General features: G+C 37.3%; 1 protein-coding gene across 1 annotated transcript in view; it reads left to right on the forward strand.

The window, feature by feature from the left end:
* Positions 1 to 263: 263 nt before the first annotated feature.
* Positions 264 to 20,826, forward strand: part of ARMC1 (armadillo repeat containing 1) — a 33,805-nt gene continuing 13,242 nt past the window's right edge. The window contains exons 1-3 of the mRNA XM_021555622.2: positions 264 to 451; positions 2,916 to 3,119; positions 7,173 to 7,264. Coding sequence (XP_021411297.1) covers positions 2,928 to 3,119; positions 7,173 to 7,264 — 284 coding nt within the window. The 5' untranslated portion in view covers positions 264 to 451; positions 2,916 to 2,927. The remainder of the gene's footprint in view (positions 452 to 2,915; positions 3,120 to 7,172; positions 7,265 to 20,826) is intronic.

Here is a 20,826-nt window from a genome sequence, read left to right on the forward strand (position 1 = left end):
CCATACAACATCAGGTGTGATTCACTCTAGATTGTTTTACAGAGCACGCTACACTTTATTTGGGCAGTAAATTCAAGTTCTGGTGGTAGCCGCCTTTGGACAAAAACAAACCCAAAACAAATGGAGCTTTGCGAGGGGTGTGTTTCTGTACTACAGCGCTCGGACTACACCTCCCTGCCTGCACCGCGCCCCTCCCGCGAACAAGAACCCCCACGATTGGCGGAGGGCCGCGCTGGGTACGCGCCAATCGCGGTGCGCGGTGCTGAGCGGTGCGGGGTCAGAGCGGGCTCCGGTGGGCGGTGCGGACGCTCTCGTTCCGGTGCTCATCCCGCGGTTCTTCCCGAGCCTCTTCCCGTGCTCCTCCCGCCGCTCTCCGCAGGCCGCCCCGCCCCGCGGGACATGGGGGCGCGGAGCTGAGCTGCGAGTCCGCCCGGGGACGGCTTCTGCGACGGTACGGCCCTGCCGGGGAGGGGAACAGGCCGCGCCGGGAAGGACCGTGAGGGGGCGGCGTGTGCGACCGAGACCCCCCTTGCCTTCCAAACACATCCCGGAGCTCCTGCTGCCGGTGACTGCGGGGCTGAGTCTCCGCCGGCCTGGGGAGCTGCGTCCCGGGCCTGGTCCCAGGCGGGCTGAGGCCTCGGCCGCCTGGGGAGGGCTGCAGCGGAGCTGTGGAAGTGCCTCCAGGGCCGCCCCGGCCACAGCGCACAGCGGAGGGGGAGACAGGGTTGTGGTGCCTGGGTCAGGCTTTGATCTCAAAGCTACGAACAGGGGACAGGGGCAGGCATCTAGCTCGCTGCTCTGCCACGCTCCTGAATTATAGATATCTTATAACTTTTAAGACCACCTATTTTTTTTTTTTTAATTAAAAAATACTGCGGGAAGCGGGCAGGGGCGCGAGTTTTAGTGGAATTGATTGTTGCAGGTCGCGGAGAAGGGTGAGGGTTTCAGAGCTGTCTCCGGAGTTGAAGCTTAGGAGAGATGGAGAAGAGTCTGAGGATAACAGAATCATGTAATGGTTTGGGTTGGAAGGGACCTTGAAGAACATCTAGTTCTAAGCCCCCTACCCTGAGCAGGAACACCTTCCACCAGACCACGTTGCTCAGAGCTCCATCCATGTTGGCCTTGAACACTTCTAGGCATGGGACATCCACAGCTTCTGGGTAACTTGTTCAAATGCATCACCACCCTTCCACTCTCTAATCCAAACCTGCTCCCTTTTCAGGTTAAAGACCTTAGCCCTTGTCCTGTCACGGTGTGCCTTTGTGAAGGCATATAGTGATATGCCTTTGTCCCTCTCCATCTTTCTTGGAGCTCCCTTCAGATGAGTGTAGCCTAATGGAATAGGAGAGGGTAAAACTTGGTTTTGTCGGTGGGTTTTTTCAGAGGATTAGAAGTAAAAAGACAAAAGGTGATCAGGATGGAAAGAATTATAAGAATAAGCTGGTGCTTGGAAGAAGTCGGAGACTTTGGTTAGCATCAGCTTCACTCCTGACTTGATTTTTAAGTCTTGAATAGTAAGTTCCTTCCTGTACTATGGAAAATATTTAATAACATGCAACAGAGTTGGTTTGGTTTTGTTTGGTGGTTTTGTTTGCTGAGGTTTTGTTTTGTTTCTTTTTATATTAGAGTTTTTCCTTTGGAAACACAAACTTGTATTGGTTGTGCTACTGTATTTCCCAGTTGATATCTTTTTGATTTCTGATAGTCCATAAAAATAGTCTGGAAGCTAATAATTGGCCTGTACTTTTCACTCTAGCACTCTCCTGAAGTAAGAAGCATTGACTTAGATGTTAACAGCATTTTTTCTCATTGAAAATTTCAGAAATTATCATAATCTAAACACATGTTTATGGTTCATTCTTTTTGATGAGTGTGGTAAATTTATGTTCTTCAGGGGCCAACCTTCAGTGAAGAAAAACTATTTAATGTTGGCAAATGATGCTAAAAGAATGTGATTGCTTAAAAATTGTGTTTGTTCTTTATTTGGGGGTAAATAAGTGATTTAACAAATTAACAATATGTATTCACTCCCACTTTTGTGCCTAAAGTTACTTGGCTGAGTTGGTACTGGCAACAACCAGGACTACAGTTAGCATTTAGTAGTTTCTGAGGCACAAGGAAACTGTTTTTTTTACTCCAAGATTTTAGCATTTTCTCTGAACAAACATATGCTTTTGTTGCCTGTTAAGTAGTTATTATTAAACAGCTCTGCAATCTGATACTCTCACACTAACACGTCTCCTTTGAAATCGATCTGGTGGCTTGGACTTCGACTGGAGCAAGGCGTGACCTGCTTGCTCTCTTTTATCGAGGGATACTTGTGAAAAGGAGAAAAAACAACTCAAACACAGCCTCTAAAGCCCTTTCTACCTTTGAATGTATGGCATTACATTAGTTATTTGATATATAGAATAGAGCTTAATGTTCACTGTTCTTGATGCACTGTTAGTATTTTGTTGATTTTTGTGGTTCATTTTTCTGTAAAATTTTTTGATTGCCAAAGCTACTCTGAAAAGATTTTGTTTTTTGCACCTTTACACAGAAGGATGTTTATAGACTTCTAGGGTGCCTTGTGAGAAGACTGGATTTATTGAAAACATTTGTCACTGGTGTAAGGAGAAAAAAACAACACACAAGACTCCATAAAGATTGACTGGTCTGAAATGATGCATACGAAACAAATAAAAATCTTATTATCCAAATATATCTGTTCTCTGCACAGGAAGTTTAGATTTCCAGTTTATAAATTCCAGGACCCACACATCCTTACCAATTCCATCCACCTACCATGAATTCTAGTCCTTGAGTTTTTATACCTTTTTGTTTTGAACAAATAATTGCCTTTGTCCTTTTTTTTGTCTCTGTTTTAATTGATGATAAATGTTGTGATAGTAGTAATATATTTTTTTTTCCAGCATGTATTTTGTATGAATGGTGCAGAAAAGATGAATTCTGCTATGAGTGAGGAGCCTGATGCACTATCCGTGGTTAACCAACTCCGAGATCTAGCGGCTGATCCATTGAACAGACGGGCCATTGTTCAGGATCAAGGATGCCTGCCAGGTCTTATTCTGTTTTTGGACCATCCCAACCCTCAGGTTGTTCATTCAGCTTTACTAGTAAGTATTCTGGATAAATTTCTGTGTTAGTAGGGCATTTTTAAACTTCACTAAACAAGTTGTTTAAACAAGCAGTTTACAAATGAAACTGTTTAAACATGAAAAATAATGCCTGGTTTTATATCGTGTTGATATTCATTGCATGTCTTTTTAACAAAAAACATGTATTTTAAAAATGACACATTGCAGGGGATTTTTGAAAAGATATTAATTTACTTTGCATTTTTTCCCTAGTACAGCTATTTCACTTTTTGAGTAGAGTGAGGTAAGGACCCTTAAATCTCTTTGTTAAGATGAAGTCATAGAGCTTGGTAAATATGGACAGGGACTTGATTTTCACTTTATAAAAGTCAAAATCCAGTCATAGGATAGGTTAGAAACAAGCTCCTGAAGCAATGTAGTCCTATCCCATGCCCAAATTAGGTGAACTCAGATCACAACTCATGGTTGTGTTTGCTTGATCTTCAACACCTTGAAGGATGAAGATTCCATAACCTCTCTGGCACACTGTTCAGCATTTGAACAGCCTCGTGGTATTATAAACAAACAAAACCTTCTCAAACCTGAAAGGACTAACCAACCCAAAATCTATCTGTAGTAAATACAACTTGTTCCAGCTTTTGCCTGTTTCTTCTCATTCTTAATCATAAGCGCTGAAGTCCTGATTTCTTTTCCTGAAGTGTAATATTAGCTTAAAAATGTATTTATTGCTTAGAAATTAGAGAAACGAAAGTCAGAATTTAGTAATTTCAAGAGCTGAATTAGACTTCCAAGATTATGAATTACTGAAGTTTATGTAATGCTGCTTTCTCTTCAATTATGTCATTATTTAATTGTAAAGAATGTGAAAGAACAAAGAGCTCTGGCTTTTACATGTATACTTGGCAAGTACACATTATTCTTTATATCACTGAGACCTATTTGTGCCATAATTCTGTTTTTCATTTGTGTTGCTTTCATAGTGGGTATCTGTGGACTTGTTGAAATTATTTTAGTGACTCTTGATTTCTTTTTTGTTTGGGAGGGAAGTCCCGTAAGCCGGGAAACCTGTGTCCTGCTAATTGTTTTCTAGGTTAGCCTTGCCATAGCATGGGGCAGTCTATAATTTTCTTCAGTAGGAGAATATAGATTTGAGTTTACTGTTTTTGGAAATGTGTTGCATTGGTTTTTTTCATAGTGTAGTTTCCTTAGGCTGTGAACTTAAAAGAAGTTCTTGTTTGGATGTCCCACTGTCTTTTTCCTTCCTTTGTTAGTTGGGCTGTGTATTCTCACTGCCTGCATGAAATTCACAAATCAGTCTCTTGATCATGTTACAAAAACTAGTTCTACATGAAAGGACTGGTTTTGTCAAGAATAATCCACTTTGCAGTGTATTCCACAGCCCCGATAGTACTCAAGTTGTGTTGAAAGGAAGTCTTGGATGAGGATGGGAGGCAGATGGGTTGTTGCATGTAGTGATAACCTACAGTTAGAATGGATTAAGAGTCAGGATTTAGAGACCAGGATGTGGCTGCAATGAGAAATGGATCAGTTTACTGTGAATGCATGTTCTGGTCTGCTACTCAGACTCCTTGTGTTAATGAGTTCTTGAACTGCTTTGGTTCTGAAGGTTTAAATATCTTTGCTGCCAACTTTTTAGACTTCAGGTTTTATATTTTTCCATTCTGATAAGTCCTTTTGTTTCTGTAGTCATCCTGTTGGTCAAAAAGTGCTTCCATTTGAATAGAAATAGCTAAAAGTAATGATCTTCCATTAAATGTGTACTTAATAAAGGGATGTGCAGCACCGACTTGCAATTTCTTCTCGTATTGCTCAGAAATTGCTGTACTTGAAATTGTAATAATCTGTATGAATCATAATAGTTCCATGTTTAACTCTTGATATGTTGTATAACTTTTCAGGGAGGGTGTTTTTCTTTATATCTGATGAAGAATTGATATGGATGTTCTATATATTTCTATTTCTGGTTTTCTCTAGTCTTGATTTCAGAAATTCTTTATTATATACTTCAAACGTTAGAAGTTTTGAATGATTTATAAAAAAATCAGAAGTAACAGAGGCAGCACTACTAATTTTTCCCCTCTTAAATTTGGACTAAAATTTTATTAATAGGACCCTGAAATTAAGGAACTACTTTAAAATTTCACATAAAAACCATCAAAGATGTATTTTTATCAAGACTGGCAGCAGTGTATTTTATGTTAAAGTATGCTGGTAGTACTATTCATTATGTTGAACTTACTTATGGATTCACTTATGTGAGCCTTAAAGCTAACACAGGTAAGTGTTTAACTGAACAGAAGCTGAGCCAGAGTTCATATCAATAACTTCCTCTATGCTTTCAGTGTACTGTATTTAGTAAGTGTAAATGTTCTCACTTCTTTGAAGGGTTACCTTTGTATCTCCCGTGGGAAGCAGAAGGCATAGGAACTTCCTAGTGTTGAAAAGTTGGGTCAGTTAAGTTGGTCTTATGCCTCTGGACTATTTGAGCTGTGACTCAAAAAATTAGCTGTTAATAGGTTTTTCCTTGTCCAGCTGAGTTGCACGCTTACTAAATTGCCAGAATAAAAATGAGAAACTTGTTACACCAGCAAGGATACATTTCATAGCATGTAAGTTAGTTGAGAGCTATCATTTAGGTATTTCCCCAGAGTTGAAAAGTAAGATAATAAATGGATATACAACATTTATAAGCTGCAACTATTGATACTGGTCTGCATCAGGAAATAACAAAAATCACATCTTAGGTTCTTACCATGCCAGACAGCAGCCAGAGTTTCTTGAAAGGCAAGAAAATAGTCTTGTGAATTTTACCTAATATGTGCTGAAGATGACTTGGAAAAAAACAAACCCTGATGATTAGTCCTCTATTTCTGAAGGGATTAAGGAGAATGTTATTTTTAAAGCAGTTACTGTGCAGTGTAGCTGCTACATGGCTATATATAAAGAGTTGGTGTACTTCTTAACCCTATGTCACAAACCCCGTATTATAAATCATTGTATTTGTGTATTGCAGGATTTTTCAAGTGCAGTTCTTGTACCTACATCAGTAAAACACGTTTGGAAGCTCCTTCTAAGAAAACTTTCTCAGCACAAACAATAGAGAGATGTCTCATGAAAAGAAGGACCGACATTTTGATTGGAAGAGTGTTATGTTAGGAGGTCATATCAATATGCAGTTACTAACTGGGGTCAATAGTGTAAAGTTGTGCAAAGAATCTACCTTGAAAGTCAAATAAACAAAACCTTGAGCAACAAATAAGTGCAATTTCCCAGTTTAGGTCACAGGAAGCTAAGAAGCTTGGTGCTGCTGATCTTCTTATTCCTGCATGGAATGATGACATTGCAATTAGTCTTCAAAAGCTTACACATGTGTTAGACCTCTTTTTGTGGACAGTAAGAACTTAGTAGTGGTGAGGTTTCTATTTCTAGTACTGGGGGAGCCCACAGAATTGATGGAAATTGTACTGGAAGCATCATGTTTAAAAACTACTTTAGATCTCAGGTCACATAAGTGTATTGGAAGGGACTTCTGGAAGTCATTCACTTCAGTTTCCTGTTTGAATTGGGACTGTCACCAGCACTCAATCAGGTCAGTTGTAGCTTTGTCTTGTTCATTCTGCAGTTCCACTAGGTCGTCTGTTCCAGTGTTGTACTACCTTCAGAGGAAAAAAGTTTTTTATAATACCTGATTTACCTGAATTTCCCAAGCTACAATGTGTGGCTGTTCCCCTTGTCTGCTGCTGTAGGGGAAAGTTGGGCTCTACCATCTTTGTAAAAGCTTTTTGCATAGCTGTAGACAGCTGTTAGATTGTCCCTTAGGCTCTCAGCTGGTATAAGCAAACCCAGTCTCTCAACCTATTCTCATAGATTAGATATTCTGTGCTTTGTGGATTTATAAAAATAATATAATTTTTTTTATTTTTGTAGTAAGTGATAATTCTTTCTCTTCCTACTAGAACTACCTCTGTGACTGTTTTGCAGATGTGCACTGACAGAAATGACTGGCAATGTACTGGATGTATTGCTAATCTGTGGTCCTCTTTCTTTTAGGCTCTCCGCTATTTGGCTGAGTGCCGTGTCAACAGAGAAAAGATGAAAAGTGAATTGGGTATGATGCTCAGCTTACAGAATGTAATACAAAAGTAAGTTTACAATGGGATGTTGGATCCAAACAGTGTAAACATATAATTGTGATGCAGAGTGAAACTTGGACTGAATTTGTATACTAAGTTTCTAATATTTCCTTCTGGAAATTATGTGACTGCAAGCAATTAATGATTTTCATTTTACGGTATTTTGAAGTAGTCAAGAAATATTAATTTGCAGGTCAATTGCCAAACAACAAGGTTTTTTTGCCTTGTTACATGCTAACTAATTTTGTCCCTTCAGGTTCTCTTATAATCCTTCTCATCATTTTATAAGGTTACCTTGCAGTAGTGCATTTAAAGAAATAGCTTGGCATCTGCCACATTTATTCTTTGAACCCTACCTTTAGGTAGGGAATTTGTTTCATGGTATTTTTGGGTGTACATGTCTGCAGTTCTGTGTTGGGAGAACATGTAGATGGAGTAGAAATTAATGAGGTTTGTAGTGGTCTCTGATATCTTTGTATGAGGTGTCAAATGGGTTATGCTTCTTAAAATTTGTGATTGTTGGATTTTCTCAAGATATCTAACTGCTGAGTCTTTGACTACTGGAAGATCTCTGTACATGCACACTGAAGATGAAGCATGTGTGCACTTAACAGAAATTTATGTGATTAAGGTGAATCACTATTCAAAAGAAACCCCAACAGCCTCCTTCAAAGATTAGTCTGTCATAGCAGACATTAACTTGCCATCAAACTATCTGAACTACACAGTTTAGTAGTGCTCTGTTGGAGCTCTGGACTTTGGAGATGGGAGGAGCAGTTCTATGGGGGAGGAGAAAAGTCATGTTGCTGCATTGAGATGTCTCAGATGAATGTTTAAAACAATTATATAAAGCAGGGTATAATACAAGTGGAATTGTATATTAAATATTTAAATAGAAAAGTTTTGATTATTTTAATATATTAGTTGAATCTCTGTCACTTGTGCTGTAGATGCACGAGTTTCTTTTAGAAAAACACAAGGCTAGACATTTCTAGTTCCTTCATCCCGCAGCCCCACCAGTTCTTGGTGGTGTGTCCTATTATCACAGAATGTTAAGGGGTTGGAATGGACCTTAAGGATCATCTAGTCCCTACCCACTAGACCAAGTTTCTCAAGGCCTTATCCAACCTGGATTTGAACACTGCCAGGGTTGGGGCACCCACAGCCTCACTGGGCAATCTGTTCCAGTGCCTAACCACTGTTACTGTAAATAATTTCTCCCTAATATCTAACCTCTTTTAATTTGTGCCTATTGCATCGTGTCCTATTGCTACAGTTCCAAATGAAGAGTCCCCACTCGGGTTTCCCAGTAGGCCTTGTCAAAAACTGAACGGTTACAATGAGGTTTGCACCCAACCTTCCCTTCTCCAAGCTGAAGAGCCCCAACATCCTCAGCCTGACTTTGTAAGGGAGCTGCTCCAATCCTCTTATCAACTTTGTGGCTCTCCTCTGGACTTGCTCTAATATTTCTGTGTCCTTCTTATGTTGGGGGCACTGGAACTGTGCTCAGCAGTTCAGGTGGGATCTCACAAGAGCAGAGTAGAGGGGGAGAATCACCTCCTTCAACCTGTTGGCCATGCTGCTTTTGATGCAGCCCAGGATTCGGAATTATTATTGGATATTACAGGATTATTGTTGTATTTCCCTCTTTCTGACACTCCTTATCTATATATGTGAACCTGAAGGAGGGGAAATGATGTTTGTACTCAAGTTCTGTGTGATCTCGGAAATATTCCTACTGTTTACCTTTAAGGACTTCATTAATTGTACAAAAGCTAAAGACAGGTATGTATTGGCGTGGAATTCAGCATTATGCCTGAGTGTCATCTTGTGATTCACCAGTTACGCAAAACACAAGGATTTAAAATGTGTCTTAAAAAGAAAAATGAATGAAGTTACTAAAATTTATAAGATGTGTCAATTTTTTAAAAATATGTCATAATTATAACTTTTGAAGTGATAGGTGTTCTAATATGATATATATAGAGAAAAATGGAATTCAGTCCTATGATATTCACCTTTTCTAAAGACCAGCATAATTAAGTAAAATATACAGAAGTCTTTGCTACTTTTATAGTAACAATAAGACCTGAAACCTTTAGGTAATAACAGAAGCATGTGTTTTAAAAGATCGTACTTTTAGTATAGATTACATGTCTATTTAGACTGCAGAGACATCCTGGAAAAGTTGAGAGGGGAGTGGAAGTTCATTATCAGTCTGTGTAGCTTGCAAATATTACTTGGGAAACATTAAAGAATTTTATGGAAATCTCTGCAACAACATTTTTTCCTAGATTTCAATTTCAGGGGCCAAAAGAGCGAAGTTCAGATATGTGCAGAAAATGAGAGATAAATCAATGAACACGGGAAAACTTGTAGGTGTTTCTTTTTTTTTTTTTTTTCTAGAAAGCTCTTTGGCAACAGTAAGAACATACGTTTGATTTGTATTCTTGTAACATTTGGAAAGTGTGATATCATGAAAATTTAAATACATAGCATCTTCCACCACAAGACTTTGTCATGTGCTTGTCAGGATTTTAGGTTTTAATGTTGACAGGAAATGCTGAAGATGAGTTTTGTACTGCCTGCATAAATATGGGGAAAGATGGTAGAAAAGTGCCGAGAAGATAAATGTAGACTTGTTTTTATCACAATTAGGTTTTGGGTTGTGGGATTTTTTGTTAGAAAATCTATAGGGCAGAAAACAAGGTCTCTGCTGTCTTTGATTTGCTTTACAAAATGCTGGTTCTAGCTTTTAATTTATTTCAGTTTAGCAGAAGATGATGTAGTCTGTTGAACTGAAACTAGACATTAATAGATGTTTTGGTCTAAATTACTTCATGCTCTCTGTTCCCATGTACTTTCCAGAATCTGTATATTTAACTCATTGCTCTATCTAAAATATTTTTTATTATTTTCAGAATTTAATTTGGTATTTATTTTTTTTTTGCAATGTGGTACAGAAATGCAAACAAATTATACAAAAAAAATAGGAACTTTTGTTAGAATTCTGCTTTTCCTGCTTTTGATCTTTCTTTCAAGTGAGACAGAGCCCAGCATCTTTTGGACCAGAAGTTGTAGTCACTGGCTTTTTGCTCCTGACAGATGATGCACATCCTGCCATCTGAATAGTTCCTTTTCACTAAGGATTTTTCAACTCTCACTGTCCATTTTCTCACTTAACTAAATAATGTTATCTAAATGTTCAGTGCTGATTTATAACAAAATGTATTCTGCCACTGATAAAGCTGTGCTATGTCTTCTCAAGCAATGAAATGGAGCACAGGCAAATCACAAACTGAATAATTATCATATTTCAAACTTAAGTGTATGTTCAGCAGTGGTGAACTGATGCTGTGCTAGGAAGTTGAGGTATTTTAGCATTCCATTTTTTTTTGCTGTCAGTTATGCAAATCCTGAAATTTGAGGGCTCTTTATAAGCCATGAAGGTTTCTGTGTTAGAGACCTCAGGTTCAGATATGGATTTTTTTCTGATAACCTAAGTGCAGCTCATAACAAGCTCATAACAAGTCTAACAGATCTTTAAATGGTCAACGCCATCATCTGGAAAGTAGTTGGAATTGGTTTTCTACTGATGGAATCTTGTAGTAGTACATAGTAACCTTAGGCAGAAGCCCCAACCCTTCTATTTCAATACACAACCAATGGGAAAATGCTATTCCACTTAATTAAGCTCAATGTTGATGGCAAAGGACTATTTCTTTCATGAAGACTACTGAAGATGAGAGTTGAAATTGAGTGCCAACTGTTTATCCAGTCATAGAATCGTAGAATGGCCTGGGTTGGAAGGGACCTTAAAGATCATCTAGTTCCAGCCCCCTGCCTTGGGCAGGGACACCTCGGCCAGGTTGCTCGGAGCACCATCCAACTTGGCCTTGAACACTTCTAGGGTTGGGGAATCCACAGCTTCTCTGGGCAGCCTGTGCCAATGCCCCACCACCCTCACAGTAAAGAATTTCTCAGGTGCTACTGACCTCAGTGATAAGCAGTAAATGGCACTGCATCATGAACAGTGAGTAAGAAATACCTGAGACATCCGAGTTCGACATCTATCGACATAGTATTATCTGATCAATTTTTTGCTGTTTTGCTTATTCTAAGTGTTAAAGCTCAGTTGTGAAAATCATGTTGCTGCTCAAAACTGATGTCTGACTGACTCCTTAGTTGATACTACACTTAAGGAGCAAAGAATAGGTTTCAGGTTCACTATGACTGATTTTTTCAAGGCATATGAACACTAGATTTTGCTAACAGAAGAGTAGATCCTGGAAGTTACAGGTTCTATAGGAGAAGTATGGGATGTCAACTCTGAGGAGTACAGAATGAAAATTTGAAGGCAGCTAGATATTTTTATGTTTAGGATTTGTTTTCTGACTGAACTTGATTTGGAACACATGACTTTCTAAGCTTCTTCATGTGAAAGACTATATACTTTCACATTTTCTAGGACATATGAAGAGCTGTTTCAGCTTTCATGGAATACTTCAAAACATTTCTCAAGTATAAAAATTTTCCAATTCTCTGTTCTTTACTTGCTGCTTTTTTCCTTAGCAAAGGAGATTTTTATTTTGTTCACCTACGTCTGCTTATTTTTAAGTGAAACTTGAGGCATTTTTCCATGTTATAAGCTAGGAATAAGCAATTGTGTTGGAGATAGATCAGGCCTTTAAAATCTCTACCTGGAGGTTTCCAAACTTCCTTTTTTTTATGGTTGATATTGCAAAAATGTTACACTCTCTTATCATGTGTATGTGCAGAAGTGTTTGCATAAATAGGTAAAAAAGGGTAGAAGAGATTGAAGCTCTTTGAATACTGATGTTTCATTGTATTCCAGCAGTCATCAGCAGTAATTTAATATTGAAAACTGGTATAGTTGCTGGCTTTATGAATTGTGTAGAGGACTTAATGTGTCCATATGGGCTTTCTAAAATGTTATTAGCAGCTTCTAGAATTAAAATTAATTAAGATTTATTGCCTACAAGGAAATACACTAATTTGTGTTCAGAGTGAAAGTGTCTTTTGATGGACAATAAAGGTCAAAGTTCATATTTTTCATAATCTTTATGAGCAGCATAATGGTACTGTTTAAGTATAACTAGTATGTCTTTAAAAAAAAACACTGATGAAGAGTCAATGTACTAAATAGCTCTTATTATAGAATGGCAAATTACTGAGAGTAAAATTCCAATTACTTAGCTAAAAGAGCTTTTCAAGATAGTCTTCCTTTGCCAGTTGTCAGATTTAACAAGCTGAACTAAATCCAGTGCATTAATCAGCTCTTCCAATTTATTACTTGCCTAAGAAGATTAGGGCAATTAATATGTGTTTAATTAGAGTCCCATGCAGATCTGGTAAAATACATGCAGTCTATAATTGCTGACTTCTTACTCAATTTTAATTTTTGGTCGTCTTAATTACCTGCGCTTTTTGAAAATTTAATTATTCATTGAAACCAGCAAATTTTAAATTTATGATATCGGACCAAAAAAAAAGGGCAAAAGCCAAGTATTTCAGGTAGTATTTGTTGAAATTAAAATAGTAGGGATGTAGCATCACAATAGTTTTATAATTTTTTTGTTGTGTGGCATACTATCTTCCTCTGTGAAAGGATGAATGGTTGGAAAAACACAGGGCAAAGGTCATATATTAATTAGGAAGTAAGCAAACTATGTATTTAAAGGGATACTGATGATTAAAGAGAATTTGCCATATAGCTTCAAGATTATACTTTGTGAGAAATTACAGTTACAAATGCATTAAATGTAAGAAATTTAGTTTTTTGCTATTAAGTAGAATACTTAAATTCTGATCTGGAAAGGAGAAGGAAACAGCTTTTTATAGACTGTAGAGATTTTATTTTTCTCTACCTGAATCATTTGGTAATGATGTTTTTGCAATCCTTGGCATGTGGGGTTTCTTTAACACGTCAAAGTTGAGAAACAGTTGAGATTGGGCAATGGGAAGCATGATTCTGTTGCATAATAATTTTTTAACTCTACAGTTCTTGTGATTCTGCACTGAGAAATTGTGGTTTTGGAGAAAAATGTGATTATCCTAGGCCTTGGATTTTCATGTGAGCAGTAGGTTCCAAAACCTTTGGTTTTAGGCACTATTTCCAAATTGTAGTTTATCACCTGAAGGAAGAATAATACACATACCTCTGTCTGTTCCATGTTAACTTTCCTGGCCTTTCCTTTCCTGTTTTTTTTCCCAATAAAATGCCATCCTTGGTTGCTGCTGCATCTCTGGGCTGTGGGGCTCCAGTGAATTTATTGGTGGAGCAATGTGTTTGTTAATAATAGAAGGTCACAGCAGGAAGATGCCTGCAGGCTGTTCTGTTCAGCATTGTTAAGCAAAGTAGCTTAATATCCCCCTCTCTCCTAGATACCCTGAATTTCTTTAAAGAATGTTTTTGTTGTATATTTTCTAAATGGTACAAGTTTTGGAAATAGATTGTTTCTGAAGTTACTTTTGACAAAGCATCCTCTGCCCCTTCCCCCCAAAACAAAATAATGAAATATTACAAAATATAGGAGGCATCTTTTAAAATGCTGCGTTATTTGTTCTAAGTAACGGAAGGTTCCTTTTGTCTATCAAAGACTTCCTGGTATTTGAAGGAGGTTATATCTAGGGGAGAGGGTTTAATGTTGTGAGCTACCTCAGTTAGGTAGGCATGTTCTCAGTACAAGTTCTGCTCTTTTAGTTTGTGGCAAACCAATAAACAAAAAAACAACTAACAACTTGGGTTCAGCAGTCGTTGTTTCCTCTAGTGTATTTCTGTGTTAGTAACCATATAGGAAGTTACAATCTCAATACAGAGGTCCAGGCACAGGAACAAATGATGACACATAAAACACAAAAAGCATTAGTTAAAATCCTACTGTTATGATATTGGCATTAACTTAGACTTTAGTAATAATGTAATAGGATTTCTGGGAGAATCTTATGGCTGCAAGTCTTGAAAAGATCAATGTCAATTGTAAGAGTAGTCAAACACTGGATTATCAGCAAATCAAATGTAACTAGCAATTTACATGTTGAAATACTACTGTGAGTTTATATTTTGCATGGGTTAATGCAACTTAGCAGTCATGTAAATAATAGTTCTTTAGGTTTGTTTTGAGTGGTACAACTTAGGATAAGCTTACTGTTTGTATGTAGAGTTGACTACAAATAAATACAAAAGCATGACCCAATGGAGAGGTTTTCTCTGTGCCCTTACAAGATGTACTTTTGATGTTAGTGGAGTGTTTTGATTTTTTTTGTTTATCTCAGGACCTCTCTGCAGTCAGAGACATTACACAGTCATCATTTCTAATTGCATGCAACTTGCTTAGTGAGCTCTAGATGATTGGTACTATTTCTGTACTCAACACTTTAGGTGTCAATATCTAGTTTTGGATTTTGTGTTTTCTATTTTTTTCCATTCTGTCGTGTGTGTAATTTATATTACAATATTTTTGACTGCAGTCAGAAATACAGTTTAGTTTTGCTCTTTGTTCTTCAAGCTACTGCTTTTACCTCACAATGTTCCACTTGATGTCTGGCACTTCTGTCAGGACTGTTGGTTGTGCAGCTTTACACTGCCTGATGTCTCACTGTAATCCATGATCTGTGCTTCCATGGATTTTTCAGAGTACCACTTTAGTACATACTGGTTCAATGGAGCAGCTTTTACTCTGCTATGTCAAAGCATTTGTAGGTTCCATGAAACAGCAGAGCTTTTGTTACTGGTTTCTGTGTGGCACTTGCAGTTGAGCAAAACTTTTTCTGACACGACAGAGCTTGCTTGCATTTCAACAGTTTCTTTTGCCTCTTTTCTTTGATAGAAATATTCCTTCTTTTGGAATTTTGAGAATTTCATGTAAACTAATTGTCAAATACTGAGGTAATAAAGTAAGTAGTTGTTAATGCAGTATTTTTATAAAGAGTACCTGCTAGTTCCTCAAAATGATGGTCTTTGGTTGGTTTGCAATGACTGGCTTAAGAATATGATAAGCAATTAAAGTAATTACTTATCCATTGAGATGCCTAAGTTCTACAGTGGTGATTTATGTACAGTTATCAAGTCGTAGGTTCCTAAGCCTGGAAGGGAATTTTCAGTACCTCTTACTAGGTAAATAGGAATTATTCTTGCTTTTCTGACAGAGGGAGGGCCACAATCATAATTGCTTTGAGTGCTTTCTGTTTAAATGGGGAAAAAAATCAGTTGGGAAATTAAAAATGAGCCAGCTGCTTTTCACTGTAGGCAAGAAATATTGTGATGAGTATTGTAGAATTTAAAAAATAGAGAACTTTGAAAAACTGAGAATAGGTTATTAAATAAAAAATAACTTTATTAAAAACACATCTGTTTAAAAGCCTTTTGTGCTCAATAGGCTGTCTTAGCCCGTTTCTTCTTTATTTAGAAATTGGCTGGAAGAGGGAGTTAAATATTTTAGGAAGTTATTTAAGCTTAAGATGTTTTACTTCCTTTTTTTTTTTTTTTGCAGACTTTATATTGAAACAAATATGGAACTCAGAAATGTTGATTATAAAAAAAATGAACTGATTTACAGAGTAAGACACAATATTATGATATGTTAAAAAATTATAGAATCCAAGCTGATATTTAAATAACTGCTGACTCTAAGATAGGAAACAAATACTATAATGCTGAACTTAGCACCTCATGATCTGCCTGACATGGTGTGCCAAAAGGCAACTTCTTTTCTATCTGTGGTGCAGTTCTGTACCTATGTGGAAGGGTAGAGATTCAAGTGGATTGGCAGATGGCAACACAAGATGCCTTTAATGCTTGATAAACCTTGTCATCAGCTGGTAGTGAAAGCATTTCAGGAATACAGTGACCTTTTCTGGTTACTATTAAGTTTACAAGAAAAGGTGCTGAGGTAGATTCTTCAATATGCTAACTTTTACTGATGCTTACTAAAATTAAGAGCTAAGATGCCTTGAAATCAAAGCAACAAATTGTGTGGTGAAGTATGTAATACTAGTGCAGGTGAGGATTGACAGTATTGTAGGCTGGAGTCATTTACTTACAAAAAGGGCATTAGTACACTCTGAGGTTTCTCATCTTCCCTGGCCAGTGTCAAATGTCTACAATTGGTTTACAGTGACCTTGTCCACAGGTGGTATTTGTCCCTGGTCTTTGTCCTTCATGGTGAGCATCCCAAAAAAATTGCAGATTTTTTTCTTAGAAACCATAAGTGGATTACCTGTTTATTTTTTTATTTCTAAGTACTGCTTAATCAATAAACATAGTAAGGTGCTGGTGTGTGATTAGAACTTACATGGTTTCAGTTGGGTATTACAGGCAATAAATGCTGCAGAGGGAAATGCCTGAGAAGTTACTAATGATGATACAGCCTTCATTAGTAGTTTCTGGATGAAGCTTTAATTTCAGAAGGAAGTGAATTTTATTCTGGAACAATTATGTTAAAGTATGTGATTCTCAGCTGGATGTATTTCTATCCGGGAATATATTTTGATACTTTGTTGTTTTGCAGTACCTGCTACAATATCTTTTGGCAGGATTTCCATTGAATTTTGCAGTAGAAAGTCCTATGTAACTTGAAACAAATTAAAATTGTTAGCACATGCTGTATTTATACAGTACATCATCAAGTTCCCACAACATTTTTTTAAACTTTGTTGTATGCTTCAACCTATTTTGCATGGGGACTGCAGTCCTTTTGACTAGAAATGAAGCTGCTAATACTGGCTTACTTAAAAATAAGTCAGTTCCTTGCTAATAAATAAGTAGTTTAAGGAGAACAAGATGTTTCAATAGTTACCTACTTTGAGTCTCTACTGAATTATTATTAACTATATTAGCAAATTAATCAAATACAAAGCTTAGATAGGTCTACATAGATTAAACCTGCGTTCTTTTTTCTCTGGGACAGTTTGCTGCTATAGTTTAATTCTTATTATTCATACAGGCTTTGTTTAGGGAAGCCTGTATCTTAGAGCTTTCAAATCCTTTCTTTTTTTTTTTTTTTTTAACTTTTCTCCTGTAAATTTCAGTGAAATAATCAGATTAACCTTTCTTCTGAAAACTAGAATAAACAGTGGAGATTTTAAGATCTAAATTGATTTTTCTGATAATTATAGACTATAATCCACTGCTATTATATTATATACTTAGTGCTGTTAGGATGCTGATAACACAAGAAAGTGGTTGGCTTCCTTCAAGATGTTTCTGAAATGCTTCTGTGCTGAGACTGATTTCAGTACTACCAATACTTCTACATGGTCACATAGCATCATTCCCAGGAAGAACTAGATTTTTAATGCCAACATTTTGTATCTTTCTTTGTAAAGGATCAGAGACAGTTGTTGCCCTTAAGATATTTTTTTAGCCCCAATTCAATTTGTTGAGACCCTATAATAAACATGATTTTTGCCATCCATGAAATTATTGCTGTTCATTAGCAGGCAAGATGTTGGAATTAGCTACTGTGAAATTCAACGTCATGGAGTTTGTCTTTTATGTGGACTCTTGTCTAGCAAATGCTGCTATGAAGCCTTTTGAGTTTAGAATTAACAGGCCCTGTGGGTTTTTTTTTTGGGGGGGCGTTTGTTTTTTTTTTTTTTTTAATGTAGAGTATGTCCATATGGTAGATACCAAGCTGTGGAAGATCAAAAGTTGATTTTCCATTTAATGTATAAGTAGCAAGAGTTTAACAAAATTGGATGAATAGCTGGGTTAAGCATATGGCATATGCTCAAATCCATTATCCCATTCTTGAAAGTTCATTCTCTTGAGATCAGAGGACAATAGAATGAATCAGGAAAATGTTCTAAGTATGGCTAATTAATCAATTTGCTAAATGTTTAAATTATATCACAGTTGCTGATTTTACAGCAGCTAGTGGATTGTACTGTGATTTTACTCTTATTTGCAACTTATTTAATATTCAGGCTTTTTTGTTTATTTGTTGTCATAGTCTTCAGGACATCCCAGCAATTTCATGGGGTTTCTGTACATCTTCAAGGTCAGTAAGTATATGATGTAAACTGAGCTGGAAGTGGCATTGTGAAATCCAATCCTCGTTCCTAATTTCAGTGGAGTGTGTCTTGTTTAGTACAAAATCAGCCTTAAGACATCAGATTTCCTTGTTTACTACAGACTTTTTAGTTTAGTGTCTCCTGGTCACATTGTCACAGCTCTGACATGAATAGTATGTGGAAAGCTTGCCAAGTGACAGGCATCTTGTAGTTCTGTGGAGCAATCTAGGAAAAATCTGGGTGACCTTGCCTTGTTTCTGTGGTGCAACTGCTTGGAGCACGTGGTTGATACCACTGGAGTGTAGGCACATAACACTACTGTACTCAAGCTGTGTATAGGTTCATTGAGCAGTCCACCTGCTTGGTTTTAGGGTTTGACGATCCATGGTGCTGCTGCTTATTCTGTCACTTAAAGCTTGCCCAGTCCCACAGGTTCTCTTGTTTTTCCTGTTCTACACCTTCAAATTGTTTTTCTGTTGTTAATTCATTACTATGCTTTCTATATTGTTATTGACCAAGACAAGGATCCTGCTGTCTGTATTCTTCAGGATTCAGACTTTTTTTCTTTTCAGAAAGCAGGTGGTAATCATTTTGTCAGCTGCTCTATTATATTATCTGGTCTTTGCTGTGTTTTGAAGCTAGAGGGATGTGAGGTATAGCATGGTAGTAGCACCATACTGGGACTCTGAGAAGGTGTGCGCTGAAGTAACGCTACTCTTCAAATTGTTTTCAAATAACGTGCCTGCTGCCTGGGACAAGTCAGGAGAGCAGTCATGTGCTTATGAGTGAGCCCACTGTATTATGGGATGCATTCAAAAACTTACAGGAAAGAGCAGCATTCTTGGAGATAAGAAAGAATCTTGCCCTGGCACTGGAGCAGAGCAGGCAGAAAAGCAGCTAAATCAGATAACTGTCTTGAAACAGACTGCTTTTTCTCTAATACCATGCTCTTTCTTTAGGCTTGTCATTCATGCTTAAAGTTTTCATCAAAACCATGTCAATCACTGTGTCTCACTTATAAAATCAAAGATTAGTGATTTCCCAATCCCCTCTTACAGAATGTAACAACTCTTTGCAGCATACTGCTCCCTTTAGTTACTGGAAACAACTTCTGTCTTTAAATATAGGAAGAATGTATTACAAAAGAAACTGTCCACCTGGAAATAAATATATCAGTGGTCTTAAAGCATAGTGATCTGAGTATATGTTGACTAGCCATTTATTACTCATTACTAAATGATAAATCTCTAGTGTGTGTACTTTAAATGTTGCACTTGCCCAACAGTGCATATATGCACAGTGCATATATGCTTGAACTTGCCCAACAGTGATAAAACAGAGTGATAGAATTTGTGTCAATATGTGAAATTCTTACTTGTGCTTTTTGTGTCATATGGGCTACTCTATGTATTGCAATGAATGAAGATTGTTATGGAAATAAAATGATGGTTGAAAATATCACTGCTTAGGATCCTAGGGAAAAATATAGGGACCGTGATTGCATGTATGAAGAGGATTGGGGTCAAATTAAAATGTCTGCTTCTATGTGATGATAGGTTTTCTCTTAACTTTTTGGAAAGGTGCTTGCATCATTCTGTAAATGAGGTCTCTCAAACTAGTGTTTTAAAATGAAGAATTACATATTCAGTCCTTTGTTACATTCAGTGATTTAGAATTCTTCCATGACTTTAAGTTAAGTCAGAGAGTTGTTTATACTTTTAATTTATGAATAGGTTATTTAGGATGGCATTTGCCGAGGTCTTGTCAAATATTGGAGCCTTAACTTGGATAATGAAGATATTTTAGGGCTTAAAACTCTTCATGTTTATTAGACTTGAATTGTGTAGTGGATTCTCTTTACAGATCTGCATTTTAAGCTTCTACTTTCCACTACTATGTAAAATCCTCGAGATGTCAATACAGGAAATTTTACCTGAGTTAACTTTAAAATGTCAAGATCTGTTTCCTTAGTTTTGTGTTTAGAGTTTATCTTTGCTTCACCACTGTTAGCTACTTTTCTTTTTGCTTTTTCAGAGCTGCTCTTTTCTTTGTGTGGTTTCCCAGGTATTAGTGAGCAGGAGCATAGTGATGAGCCGTAAAGTGCACATCCACCTTTTCTGTTTGGTATACGACAGCATTTGTCCATGACTTGTAAGGCTATATGTCGTGCTCCCTTACTTATGGGGCCACACCAACTGAAAATACATACAGTGCAGTCACTCTCTATGTGAAAAGTGTTGTTATGTAAGTGGTGTACTGCAAATGTACCATTCTCCTGTATTGATTTGCTTGCTTGGATCTTAAGAGAGTTCCGAGTCCTGAGTTCTGTCATAGAGGCTGCCTCTGGTTGCCCTTTTCTCACAGAGGTTTCTCAGTTTGGAAAAACGAGCTGTGGATCTTCTCTCTTGTATGCTGAGAATCGTAAAATATCCTCAGTTGGAGGAGAATTCACAAGGACCATCAAGTTCAGCTCCTGACTCTGCACAGGACAGCCCCACAGGTCAGCCTTGAGATGCAAATGATGCCCAATTCTAAAC

This window comes from Lonchura striata, chromosome 1, assembly GCF_046129695.1.
Source record: "Lonchura striata isolate bLonStr1 chromosome 1, bLonStr1.mat, whole genome shotgun sequence".
Classification (NCBI taxonomy): Eukaryota; Metazoa; Chordata; class Aves; order Passeriformes; family Estrildidae; genus Lonchura; species Lonchura striata.